The sequence below is a fragment of the Rattus norvegicus genome, chromosome 13, assembly GCF_021556685.1.
Source record: "Rattus norvegicus strain SHRSP/BbbUtx chromosome 13, alternate assembly SHRSP_T2T, whole genome shotgun sequence".
Taxonomy (NCBI): domain Eukaryota; kingdom Metazoa; phylum Chordata; class Mammalia; order Rodentia; family Muridae; genus Rattus; species Rattus norvegicus.
In genome coordinates this window covers 49,608,989-49,621,185 of record NC_141546.1, presented here as the reverse complement: position 1 = coordinate 49,621,185, position 12,197 = coordinate 49,608,989, and the positions used below count along the sequence as shown (strand labels likewise).

Sequence of the window (12,197 nt, the reverse complement as noted above, 5' to 3'; positions counted from 1 at the left end):
TTTGGAAAGTGGGATGCTATTTGAAACATGGAATACCAATTCCCTAATGTAGCTTGTTGAGGATGGGGATCCTCAGAATGAGGACTCTAAGGGACCCTTGGGACCTTGTTCTTCTTCACCGAGACCAAAGGAAGTTTCAGATCAGAGTGCATAGTGATTTGGTGGGCTCCCTCCCTCCATCCCTAACTTTCATCTGCCCTTGACCCTCCTCCTAAGATGGCCGTGAAGTTGTCATGAAGGATGCTGGTACTAGTAGCCACCTTGATAAAGTCAAGCATCTCCCCAGCATTGCCTTATTCTGCCTGTTCGGGACTCAAAACAACGAGAGGTAAGGGCAGAGCAGGAGCAGAGTGAGCCCCAGAGCAAGTATAGAATCCCCAAAATCATTTCACTCACTAAGAATACAGTAGCTGCCACAGCTAGCAGGCATTTGGTTGTGCCCCAAGAGAAAATATCTGGGCCTACTGATGACCTCAGGAGGCACCACTGTCCATGTCTCAGCTCAGAGCACCCCCTCCATGCATCTTTCTCCACCCCTCCTCCTAATTCCACAGTCTTTCTCCTAAGCTGTGTTAGAGTTCTCTAAAGACACAGAACTGACAGAGTGAGTATATACATATATTCATCTATAGTCATTCATTAATATATTCATAGTACTCATTCAATAAATCCCACATGTGTTTATGGGATTTATTTCAATGGCTTATAGGCTGTGGTCCAGATGATCCAACAATGGCTACCTCCTGACAGAAAGACCAAGACTCTTATAGTTTTTCAGTCCATGAGACTGGATGTCTGATGATGTTGGAGACCTAGAGGATCCTTAGAGAGGTGCTGGGCTTCGGTTACATTGGAATCCCAAAGAAGAAGGTTCTGATATCAGCAAAGGGATGCCTCAGCAGCAGGATAGATGAACTTGCCAGCAAGAGTGAAAGCAAGCAGGCAAAAAGCAAAAGCGTCCTTCCTCTCCATCCTTTTATGTGTCCAGCCTTAGGGTGGCTCTTCCTATCTCACATTGTCCAATCAACAAAATCCCTGACAGTGATGCCCAGCTGCTTGGGTTTAAGTTGAGTCTAGACGTAATCAAGTTGACAACCAAGATTAGCCGTCGTATAAGCATCTACCCTAGCCAACATGTGTCACCAGCCACCAACTGGGCATATTAGACCTGGGGCCAGACTGGATTACCTCTATCATCTCTTCCCACTCCCCCTCCCCCTTCCCATGCCCTTATCAGTTCTCCCCTCAACTAACCCATGGCAAACAGAGTGAGGGGGCAGGGAACGTGTAGGATATGAGGAACACCAGGGAAAGAAAAGAAGGGAAACCCCCGTCTCCATGCTGCCCAGGAGTGATTCTCTTCTGCTCTGGTTTCCAACCTATGGACTAAGTCTGCCTCCCAGCTCTACCTCTGAGAGACTCAGAACAGCCATCACAGCAAGGAGAGAGAGCTCCATGGAGCAAGGGGTGTGGAGGCTGGGGCTGGGCCCTGCTGGTGGTGAATGGAGCCTGTGGATCCACAGAGCCCACCCCATCTGCAGTATGTCTTGGCCTAACTCAGTTACCCACAGCACCATCTTCCTGTCTGGTGAAAGGGGAATAGTAAACCTTACCTTCTCAGGCTGTTGTTGTAAGGATTGGAAATGATGCTTCACTAAGAGACACAGAGGGAATAGCTTGGTAAGGGCAGGTGGCTGTGCTGGGCATCCTCTGTGTTCCCCTTACAGATGCCTGGTACCTGGAGATGCACACTCAAAGGCAAACTAGGAAAGCCCCTTGCTGAACCCTCTGCCATAGGTTAGAATAATTTGCTGCATGGGGATGATTCTCTATTACTCTGAGGCTAACGTGGTTCTCCCACATCCCACTTGGGACAATGACTGTCACCTGCTTCCTATCTCTTAGAAGGCTTCCTTCTGAGGAGGAGGGTCAAGCAAGGTCCCAACTGCAGTGGAGAGGCAGGGCGGGGCCTCAGTGACCTACCAAGGTGCTGTTTTAAAAGTCCTCTCCCATCATGCTTTTAAAAAAATGATGATCTAGTGAAAGCAGAGGGGGCGTGGGTGTACTCCATTAGCGAGGGAGCTAGAAGCAGCCTGGCCTTCAGACTGTGAGAGCTGGAAATCGGGCCAGCCCTAGCCAGAGGGTATAGAGACATCTGAGGCAAGGAAGTCTCTGCAGAGCTAGGAGCTGGAGGTCCCTAGCAGATAAGGTAGGTAAGCTGGGCTCCTAATGGGGGATTGGGGTGGCCTTTGAATCAAGAAGCAACACCGTGGAGACACTCTGAACCAAGAGACAATTTCAAGATTCTCTTAAAGATGTAATTTCCAGAAGGCATGATGCTCTGAGGGGCCTGACTGGATTTGGTCCTCACATTGCATTTGGATTGGGATTAAGAATGGAAACACAAATTGGCCATGCAGCTGTTTACCATGGGGGCTAGACCATAGAAGAGACAAGCTCTTGAGCTTGAGTACAGCAGTCTAGAGCCTTTGCTGTGAGTTGACTGCGGGTTAGCTCAACATCTCCGAGCCCGGCACAGCTTGATGTTTTAGGCCAGGTCAGCAGCTTGAGCCCACATAAACCTCAGAGCTAAGGCTCGGCACCGTCACTGATGCACGGAGCCGATCGCTAAAGGGTAGGTAGGGCTGGGTAAAAGGAAGATGACAGGCTAAATCCACGGCCATGGGCTAAAGCCAGGGGCGCTCTCCTTGTTGAAGGACTCATGGTCTGTACCTCAGTAATTGTCAATATTATCCTGCCTTCATTTTTCGGGCTAAGCATGGGCAGGTTGAATACTTGTCTATGTTCCAGCAGGTACAGGCAGGACTTGCCTGAGTTCCTCCTAGGTTTCTTTGGGAGTGAGTTAGAGTTTCAATTGCTGGGAAGAGACACCATGACCAAGGCAACCCTTATAAAGGATAACATTTAATTGGGGCTGGCTTACAGATTCAGGGGTTTGTCCATTATCATCAAGGCCCATGGGAAACATGGCGGTGTCAGGGCAGGCATGGGGCTGGAAGGGCTGAGAGTTCTACATCTTGTACTGAAAGCAGTCAGAGGAAGACACTATCTTTCAGGCAGATAGGAGGAAGGTCTCTAAATCCATCCCCACAATGTGACACACTTTCTCCAACAAGGCCACACCTCCTAACAGTGCCCCTGGACCAAGCCTATTCAAACCACCCCAGGAGGGTACTTATTGGTCTTTTGCTTCAGCACTGAGGACAAAGCAGGACAGGCAAAGGGTGACTCACTCTCTCAGTCCTTCCTGATGGGCAGGCTCTGAGTGCATAGTGGGGAAGCAGGAGCCAGATGAACCTTGACTGTGGTCCTGTAGGTACCGACACTGGAGGGACAGAAGAGAACTTGTCATGGTTTCTGAATACACGTGGCTTTGCTAACCACCGCCAATGGAGCAGGTGGAAGGGACTTTAGCTCTTCCAGTGATGGCATCATGCCACCAAACTATGAACTGGAGGAAAGGGGAGAGAGGGCATGGCGTCTCCTTCTTGTCATCTGCTGGGAAGTTGAGCCTCTGTACACTGACTCGGAGCCTTCAAGCCAATCTACAAACCCACCCCTGCTTAACACTCCAGGTTAATTTCTTATGGACTGGTCCCAGGTCCCCGCTCAAAGGTCAGAGAGAGGCGTAAACAACCCCAGTCAGCTGCTGACTGCTTCTGTCAGCATGAGAGTGGCTGTGTGGGTGGCCTCAGGTGGACCGACCAAGCTTTGGGAGTTTTCTTCGCAATCCACAAAGGTCCTTGTCACCACTGTCACAGTGATAACAGTTTATCCCACCAAAAGGCAACCTGAGCATTTTCATTGCACATAAATCTTTGCCCACATCTTTAATCATGTTCCTAGGACAATTTTCTAGATTTGCCATTGTTCCCACAGTGGGATAAAGGGCCTGGTTCTTACCAACGGTCCGTGTTACAATTTTCAATAAGATAGTAATCGATACCAACATATGAGAGCCTGTTTCATTTGCATGTTTAAGTCTTTGAATGGAAGCCCAGCCTGGTGGCCCATGTCTTTCATCCCAAGCACGTGGGAGTCAGACACACTGACCTCTGTGAATTTTAGTCGGCTCTGCTTATCAGGTTCCAGGCCAGGCCAGGATGCAAAGGGAGCCTTTGTCTTTGTTTTGGATGACTTCATATTGCTCCTATGGATTTTTGTTTATTGTTTACCCCCCCCTTTTAAAAGATTTATTTATTTATTATATATAAGTACACTGTCGCTGTCTTCAGACACACCAGAAGAGGGCATCAGATCTCATTACAGATGGTTGTGAGCTGGGAATTGAACTCAGGACCTCTGGAAGAGCAGTCAGTGCTCTTAACCACTGAGCCATCTTTCCAGCCCTGTTTCCCCACCCCCTTTCTTGTGCATGGTAAAGGTCTTGTCTTTTGAGGCAATGATTCTTTGCTTTCCACACTTGTAGCAGGTATCCCTGTAGTTTTTTGAATGCCTGCAAAAGGTTATTATTTTTTTTAAAAAATCCATATAGAAAGTTTAACTTTTATGTATTCAAAACCTATTGGCATTTCCTTGATTATATCTGCCTTTGATGTGGTGCTTAAGAAGTTCTTTCCTATAACAAACGTATGGATGCGTTCGTGTCTGTATTCTGTAAATTCTTATATTTTGATTTTTTTTAAGGCTTAACTCCAATTGATCTGAGTTTTATCACATATGTCTTTGTAAAGTGCTACAAATTCTCTTTGAATTGAGAGCAATTACTTCACTCATTAACGTGGCAGAATTGGTGACTAGGAGAAGGGGAGGGAGAGAGAGAACTGGAAGAGAGGTGGGATGGTTAACGGTCACGGCTAAAGAGAAGGATGAAGGGCTATTGACAGGAGGTTATCTGGGGCAGCAGCTTTGACCTACAGGTGTGGGGGCAGGAAATGGCAGAGAACAGTTTCGCCAAGGCAGGAGGTAGATGAGGATCCAGCAAAGACACTGGGCCAGGTGCTCAAACCGCCCCCCCCCATGGTGGTGGGGGTGGGGAGAGCAAGGAGGACCAGAAGAGAGCTCATCAACAAGGAAGGTAAGAGAGTGGGAGGCCTAAGAGGAGACAGGCTCACTAGTTACAAGTTTCTGAGTTGGGGGAGGAACTGGGGTCTTCACGTCATTGGTCCAGTGGCTTGTAGAAGAATATTGCGTTTTCCTTGGAAGGTGTCTTGAGAACCCGGGGTACCATGAAGAGGTCTGAGCTGTGAGGTAGTCTGTCTCCATTACCAGAGAGGAGCAGAGTCTAGGAACGCTAAGCAAAGCAGACATGTAGAGCATGGCCTTTTCACACACAGGCATGTTTGTCTAGAGTCAAGCAGGAAGCCCGTGGCTCTCTATCAATGCCAGCATGATTCTTATGTACTAGGGACAGGGACTTGGGACTTTACCTGACGTTCTCCCTTTGTCCCCTCTCTGCAGGATCCTAATGCTGCCCTACCTCTGCTGCTGACCATGAATGGGATGGCCAACGTGAATTCCGCCAGCCGTCCACACTATGCCTCTTCTATCCCCGTGCCTCGAGCCTCCTCTCAGACCAGGATTCACACCCCAGGCGCTTCTCCTCAGCTGCGGCCTCGCCAACAGGCTGACTTGGCCCTGAGCCCCCAGCGAGGGGTCTCCCCAAGAAGGGGCAAGGCTGCAGTCTCTTCTAGAAACTCATCCCCCAAGGCCTACAGGGGAAGAGGAACCCCCAGGGGTGCAGGGCCAGCCAGGGAACTGGCTGGGAGCATAGAAAGCCTTCCTGGCTCCCCTTGGAACAGCCCCAGGGTAACCCCCAAAACAGGATCCAGAAGAACTGGGGAAACACAAAGCACTCAGAAGAAGAAGACCCAGGAAGGAATTCCAGTTCGCCAGACCCGAGGAAGGAGCCCGCCCCAGACAAGCTGTCATGGAGAGACACAAATTCCAGGGCCTCCTGAAGGTCGACTGCCTTCTGGCTGTCGTGGAAAAGATCAAAGAAACATCAACTACAAAGCCCCTAGGTGTCTGGAGCCCGAGGAAGGGGAAGCTTCGGGGACTTCCTCTCCAGTGCTCAGCCCTGTACAGAGCGCAAGGCCCTCTGCTACTCCTGGGGTCATTAGCTTTTCCTCAGCCCATCAGCAGAGCCAGCCAATCACAGCCACGGTAGCCCCCTTTCAGTACAGGTGAGCTGGGGAGCAGCCTGGGAGAGAAAGGGGGAACTGTGAGGAGATCAAGGGGGAAACTCAGAGAACAGAGGCTTTGGTGACATAGTATGGAGGACACAGAGCCAGAAGGGAAAGGGGGATGGCTGGAAACACGGGAGTGTGGTGAACTGAGATAGGACTGCAATCTAAAGTCTCTGGCTTTCTCCCCTCTGGGCCCTTGACAATAAACAGGAGCTCATGAAGAGACTCCTAAAGTGGCCATTTCACACTCTCTTGGAAATGATGAAACTATATTTGGGTATTAAAGGTGTGTGAGCAGCCAGATACACAGGCAGGTGCACCAGCAGGTGCTTTGGGCTTGCCAAATTTGTGTAGGCTGCTTGCCACCGCTGCGTGTTAGACAAACGGCGTTGTCTTGAGCACCAAGTCTTCAGTTGCTTGAGCAGAGAGACCTAACTGTGCTGTTCTCCTAGCGCTCTCGTGCCTGTCTGTCTGTCCACCTCTCTTTCCCTCACCTGCTTGTTTGCACCACTTGTCACAGTGCCTTATGCCTGTTGAAACGCGCGGCATATTGGCGGTCAGTACTACTTCTTAAGTCGACAGGCAGGTACTGTTGTCATTGGCAGTGGCAGCATATTCGAAGCAGCGTGGTCAACGTGCCAGCCTCCTTCCCCAGCTGGCACACATGGCGAGCTAAGTGCATAGAATAACATTTAGCCAACTAGGCTTTTTAAGTAAAAAAAAAAACTCTTTAGTAACATGACCACATTAAGTAAACTAAACTTTAATTACTAATCATTATATAGGTTAGAAATGCCAGGATGAAAATTGAACCCCTTCTTGACTACACTCGCTCCCTCCCTCCCCAACACACACACACAAATTCCTGTGCTAATATAGGAAGTAGCTGTCCCTTTGCATTTGGGTATATAAAGGCTTTTGCCTCAGCCCCTGGGTACTGGGGACTCTTGAGACATCACAGCAATTGAAGGCCAGGGCCTTAGGAACATCACCCGTTCTTCACTAGAGGTCAGCTGGTATGTTTAGATCTCTAGACAAGAGTGTGCAACTTTATATCACAGTAGTAGGTGTTGGGACCCGGGACAAGGAAATTAATATCCACCATATTCTGCGTGTGGTCAGGCCTATTTTCAGTACTACATTGGGTTACGAACACTACGTTTTACAAGGACATCCATGCACCGAAATTCGTCCGGAAAAGGGCTGACAGCTCGGCGAGGAGTCCCTCGGAGGTGTCTTAAGAGCGACTAGGGGATGTGAGGAAGTTTGCCTGCTTTGGAAAGGGAAGGTGCAGGATGGCGTATGAGCTGTTCTCAAATATGGGAAAGGCTGTCACGTTGTAAGATGAATTAGTTTGCTTGGGCCAGCTCCAAAGAGCTGACTCAATGTCAGAGTGTGGCTCAAGATAGACTTGAGGCTGGATAGAAAGAAGTTTCCAACAGCAAGAGAGGCTCACAAACGGCCCGTAAGGCAGGGTTATATTACTACAGGATCCCAGCTGATTCCACAGCCCAGGAGAGTTCTCCGCTAGGCAAGCCCTTCTGCCCAACTGCACGTATAGACTCAATGCACAAATGTCCCTTTCCCTAAGGGGCAGGTCACGTCTGACCCTTTTTTCCCCTCTACCTGAGATTCTGAAACTAAAGCTAAATCAAGAAACAGACTCAGGGAAGGCCTTCTTTTTGCTTTCTCTCTTGTTAGGCGTCAAACCACTAGCATCCTAGGCAAGGGCTCCACTACCAGACCCCCACCTTCATTTGAATGGCAGCTAAATGCCTCCCTGGTGACTATGACTCTCTTCTCCTACCTGATTCCCTTCATTTTGAATTCATTCTTTGGGAAAAAGTGCCTAGGTATTAAATAGTCTAAGATATTTCATTATCCACCCTACAAGTCCCCTGGTATATTTACAGTCTGGCATTTTTCAAAGAGGTCAGCCTGTTTCCCTCTGAACATTCTAATGCAACTTAGAGAGAGAACTATGCTTCCACCGTTCAGCAAACATGGACCGTATGTTTGCATTTTTTAAGAGGAGCGGGTTTGCTATACCACCTCTCCGGGAAGAGCTGTCCTTACCCACCATCCTTAGCCCCCTGCACTTCTTAGTCCCTTGGTTGTGGTTGGAGGATGGGTCACAGCTCGATCGAGTAAGATTTGGATGGAGGATACCCCGGCATGCTGTAGGCAGATGGGCTGGATCTCCGCACACTCTGCACGGCCGAGAGCTGCTGCCATAGACTTGCTCTGCCAAGAGCTTGGCTGGGCCACCCATCTAGGCTCTATAGCCAAGGAGCTGCCATCTGTTCCCTAGAATCCATAGACATCCTGTTTTCCTGGAAATCCATCGCCACCCCCAACACCTTGGGCTTCTGTAAAAGCTCAGGTGAATGCAGAAGCAAACATTAATGGGGGTCCTCTTCTTCTCCAGCATGGTCCAGGAAACGAGTCCATTACCCATGGTTCACTTCACTTCCCAGCCTTCTGTTTTTAAGATCGTGAGTGTGGCCATCCCAAATGCTCACTGACTCCCATCTCTCACCTCTCACCTCTTCTTGATGCCCTTCTTCCTTGGGCCCCAGAAGGCAGAATGCCCCTCTGGCCATCTTCCAGGTTTTGGTTCACACATCCAATTCCATCACAGCTTCCTCCTTAACTCCCACAGTTCCTTGAAAGGTCACAGCATCGGGGCTGGGGATTTAGCTCAGTGGTAGAGCGCTTACCTAGGAAGCGCAAGGCCCTGGGTTCGGTCCCCAGCTCCGAAAAAAAGAACCAAAAAAAAAAAAAAGAAAGAAAGAAAGGTCACAGCATCTATATCATAATCTATTGTCTCTCCACTTACCAAGAGCTTCCTTTCCCGATAGTGCACACTTTCAGTCCTCAGCCTTGTCTTGGGTCAGACTGGAGTTAAGGAGTTGGTTAAAGGTGTCCAGAATGTAGGGTCATTGAAGTCACCAATGCGGTTTTTCTCCTCTCTGGTTCAGCCCCCTCTCCCTGACTTTGTTGTCCTGTCCTTCTGGGCTGAAAGGCAGGACAAGCCCTGGCATATAGAGAGACGTAAGACAGGTATAGACACAGGTTTAGAGCCAACCAAGAGAAGAGAGGCAAAGGCTACCTTCCTCCATGCTCCTAGTTCTGGGGTTCCTGGTACCTACAGGTGATTCAGTCTCATCTGCCCTTGTAACACAATGTGGCAGTCAAAGCCAGGTAGCACCTATATGCTCCAAGACAGACACTGCCTAGCTCTCTCTATATGATGCTAACCAATGAAACCTTTAATACATAGCGTTCCCTTGCCTCCACAAAATATCTGTCAGTTTCACAACAATAGGTCGCATGCCCATGCTATTTTTTTCCCAAGAAAACAACAGTCTCCTTTCTCTGTGTCTCCTCAACTGCTCAATACTTGGGTAGATCGAATGTCCCCACCATATCAAGCACCTCCCAGAGGCCAGCATGAGATCTCCTGCTTTCTCAGTTTACTCCACCCCGCCTCATTTGGTGCTGGGTACCCATCTGAGGGCTGGCAGGCACACAACACCCCAAGACTGCCCAGAAGGCTTAGAGCAAGGCAGCTATAGCCACAGATCCTTCCTGCAAGCACAGACAGTCAGACTGTAACTCTAGCCGGGCCCTTTAGAGGTCATCTTTCCCTCCTGATGAAAGCCAGGCACAGAGAGGGGAAGGTGTTCCCTGGGTTACACAGTGAGCTCACGGCAGAGCTGGATTCAAGAGCCCCAGACAGAGAGGTACTGAAAAAAGTGAAAACCTAAGAGACAAATAGCAGCACTAGAGACTCCCAGGATTCCCTGGCCCAGCCTGTCAATTTCCCCTCTTGTCTGCACAGCCTTCCCTTCCCCCTCCTGCCAAGCTGCCAAAGGGTCCATTTAGCTGGTGACATCGGGGCGGGGATATGGGGGTAGGCGGGACTGTTCTGAGCCCAGGGTAATTGCATGTAAGGAGAGCTCCCACAGCCTTTGTTCCTGGAGCGGTTGTATGGTTGGGGCTGTGTTCTGAGGTCTGTGCACTTGGTAGCCAGTGCCCAGAGACCTCGCCCTTCCCGTTGGCACCATGGGCCTAGCTTGGACTTGTCTTCCCGGGAGTCACAGTGGCTCAGACTGAGCCTACTCCTCCATTCCTGACCTCGTGTGCTTGAGGTGAGCAATTCCACAGAGGCCAGATGCCCTCTGAGTGCCTGGAGTCTGTGGCTTCAACTTCAGACAGCTCTTCCCTGCCAACATGCTCTCTGTCGAGCAAACATGACCATCTTAAGGGCGAGAATCACAGCAGGCAGAAGACTCCCAGCCGGAGCTACTGGGGCATCTAACTGCTTTGTGAATGGTGTACACTGCTGGGCTGCAAAGGGTAACAGATGTTGAACATTCCCGTGCCCTTGGAGACTCCTTCCTGGTCCAGCTCTGTTGCTTGCTGGAGTGTTTTTGTCTGTAAGCACATCCCCAGGAGGCCTAGGCATTGTAGAAGAGAGGACCCAAGCACAAAAAATGGTTTGCCAAACTCCACAGGGGGGCTTTGAGGTCATGAGTAACCTTTCCTTCTCGTCCCACAGATTACAGACAGACCAAGAACCTGGCCCCGTTCCTCAGGAAAGCAGGGTCCTTGATGGATATACCAGCCCCCCTATCAGGACTGAGGACAGCTTTTCCTGCGTGGGTAAGTACCCTGGGAAAGATTTCCTATACGGGACCTGCTGTCTGAACTCTTCCTATCTCTGAGGGATAGAAGTGGCCTGGGCGAGGACCAGCTTCATTTCTGTTGTTTTAGGATAGGAGCCTAAGCTGGCCTCAAACCTGTCATTCTTCAGCCTCAGCACTGGCCTTATAGATGGTACTACCACACCCAGCTAAAATTTATCTCTTTTTTAAAAAATTGTTTTTGTTTTGTGGCAGGGTCTTACTATGTAACCCCTGGCTGGACTAAACCTTGCAATGAAGGCTATCTACCAAGCTAGCCCTAAAGCTTTCAAAAATTAAAATGTCATGACACACATGGAGGTCAGGGGTCAACTCGTAAGAATTGGTTCTCTCCCTCCATCGTATGGGTTGCAGGGTTGAAATCAGGTCATCAGCCTTGATAACAGGTGCCTGTGTCTGCCCAGCCTCCTCGGCCCTCAGGCCTGTCTCTTGACGGGAGACAGTCACCTGTGAACTGCCCCGAAGATTTCCCCCTTGCTTGACTCAACTCATAGTAAAGCTGTCAAGCCTACCAGCACTTCAGGGTCAGGCTAGGAAGGTGGCCACAAGGGGGGCCAATGTTTATCCAGTGCTCAGATAGTGAGAATCTCTGTGTACGTCACAGGGAGATCACAGTAGAGAGGCAACAAGCTGGGAGAGAGAAAGGCAGGTTGTAGTAAAACCCAAGTTCAACATGACGGTGCTGGGAGCCAGGGTGGCAGTCCAGCGCTACCTACCTGGCTGCCCAACGCCCGCCTTACTCCCAGGAACACTCATAACAACAAGTCACTCCCACACATGCACCCCTCTCTGTGTCCCCATAATCACAATGTCATCCAGTGACTCTGTGTGACCCCCAGTACACATATACTGTTAACAAACCCAAAGGCCCGAGACTGACCCAAAAGACCCTTGACTTTATTCCCAGCAATACACTTGTTCCAAGTACATCCTCAGGTGTCAGTATCCCTGGATGCGCACACGATGAACAAATAACCAAGTGCCTTGTGACCCATTGACTGGGACTAAGACAGTCACATTCTAAAGGCCCTATAGGATTTACCTTTGTGTGTTGATTGATTTCCTTGCAGCCTTAAAACAGAAAAATATACCTTGGAATCCAACAACGTGTAATACCAAACAAAGTACACGTGATAGCACACTGCAGGGAACAAACGCTATCTGTCAGTGGCCCCGGCCAAGGGAGAGTTACTCCAGCAAAAGCAATACACTTGGTTTTGTTTGTGGTGCTGAGGATTGAACCTAGGGGCTTGTACATGCCAGACACATGGTGGACTGCTGACACTGCCAGTCCATAATGAACTTGCTTTTAGAAGAC

The 12,197-nt window shown here is 49.6% G+C and overlaps 1 protein-coding gene across 5 annotated transcripts in view; it reads left to right on the top strand.

Moving 5' to 3' along the window:
- The window catches only part of Nav1 (neuron navigator 1), a 253,346-nt gene that overhangs the window by 71,728 nt on the left and 169,421 nt on the right, over positions 1-12,197 (top strand). For all 5 annotated transcript variants that reach the window (NM_001427517.2, XM_087581658.1, XM_087581657.1 and 2 more), the window contains 2 exon segments: positions 5,443-6,167; positions 10,735-10,838. In NM_001427517.2, the coding sequence (NP_001414446.1) occupies positions 5,476-6,167; positions 10,735-10,838 (796 nt within the window). In that variant the 5' untranslated portion in view covers positions 5,443-5,475.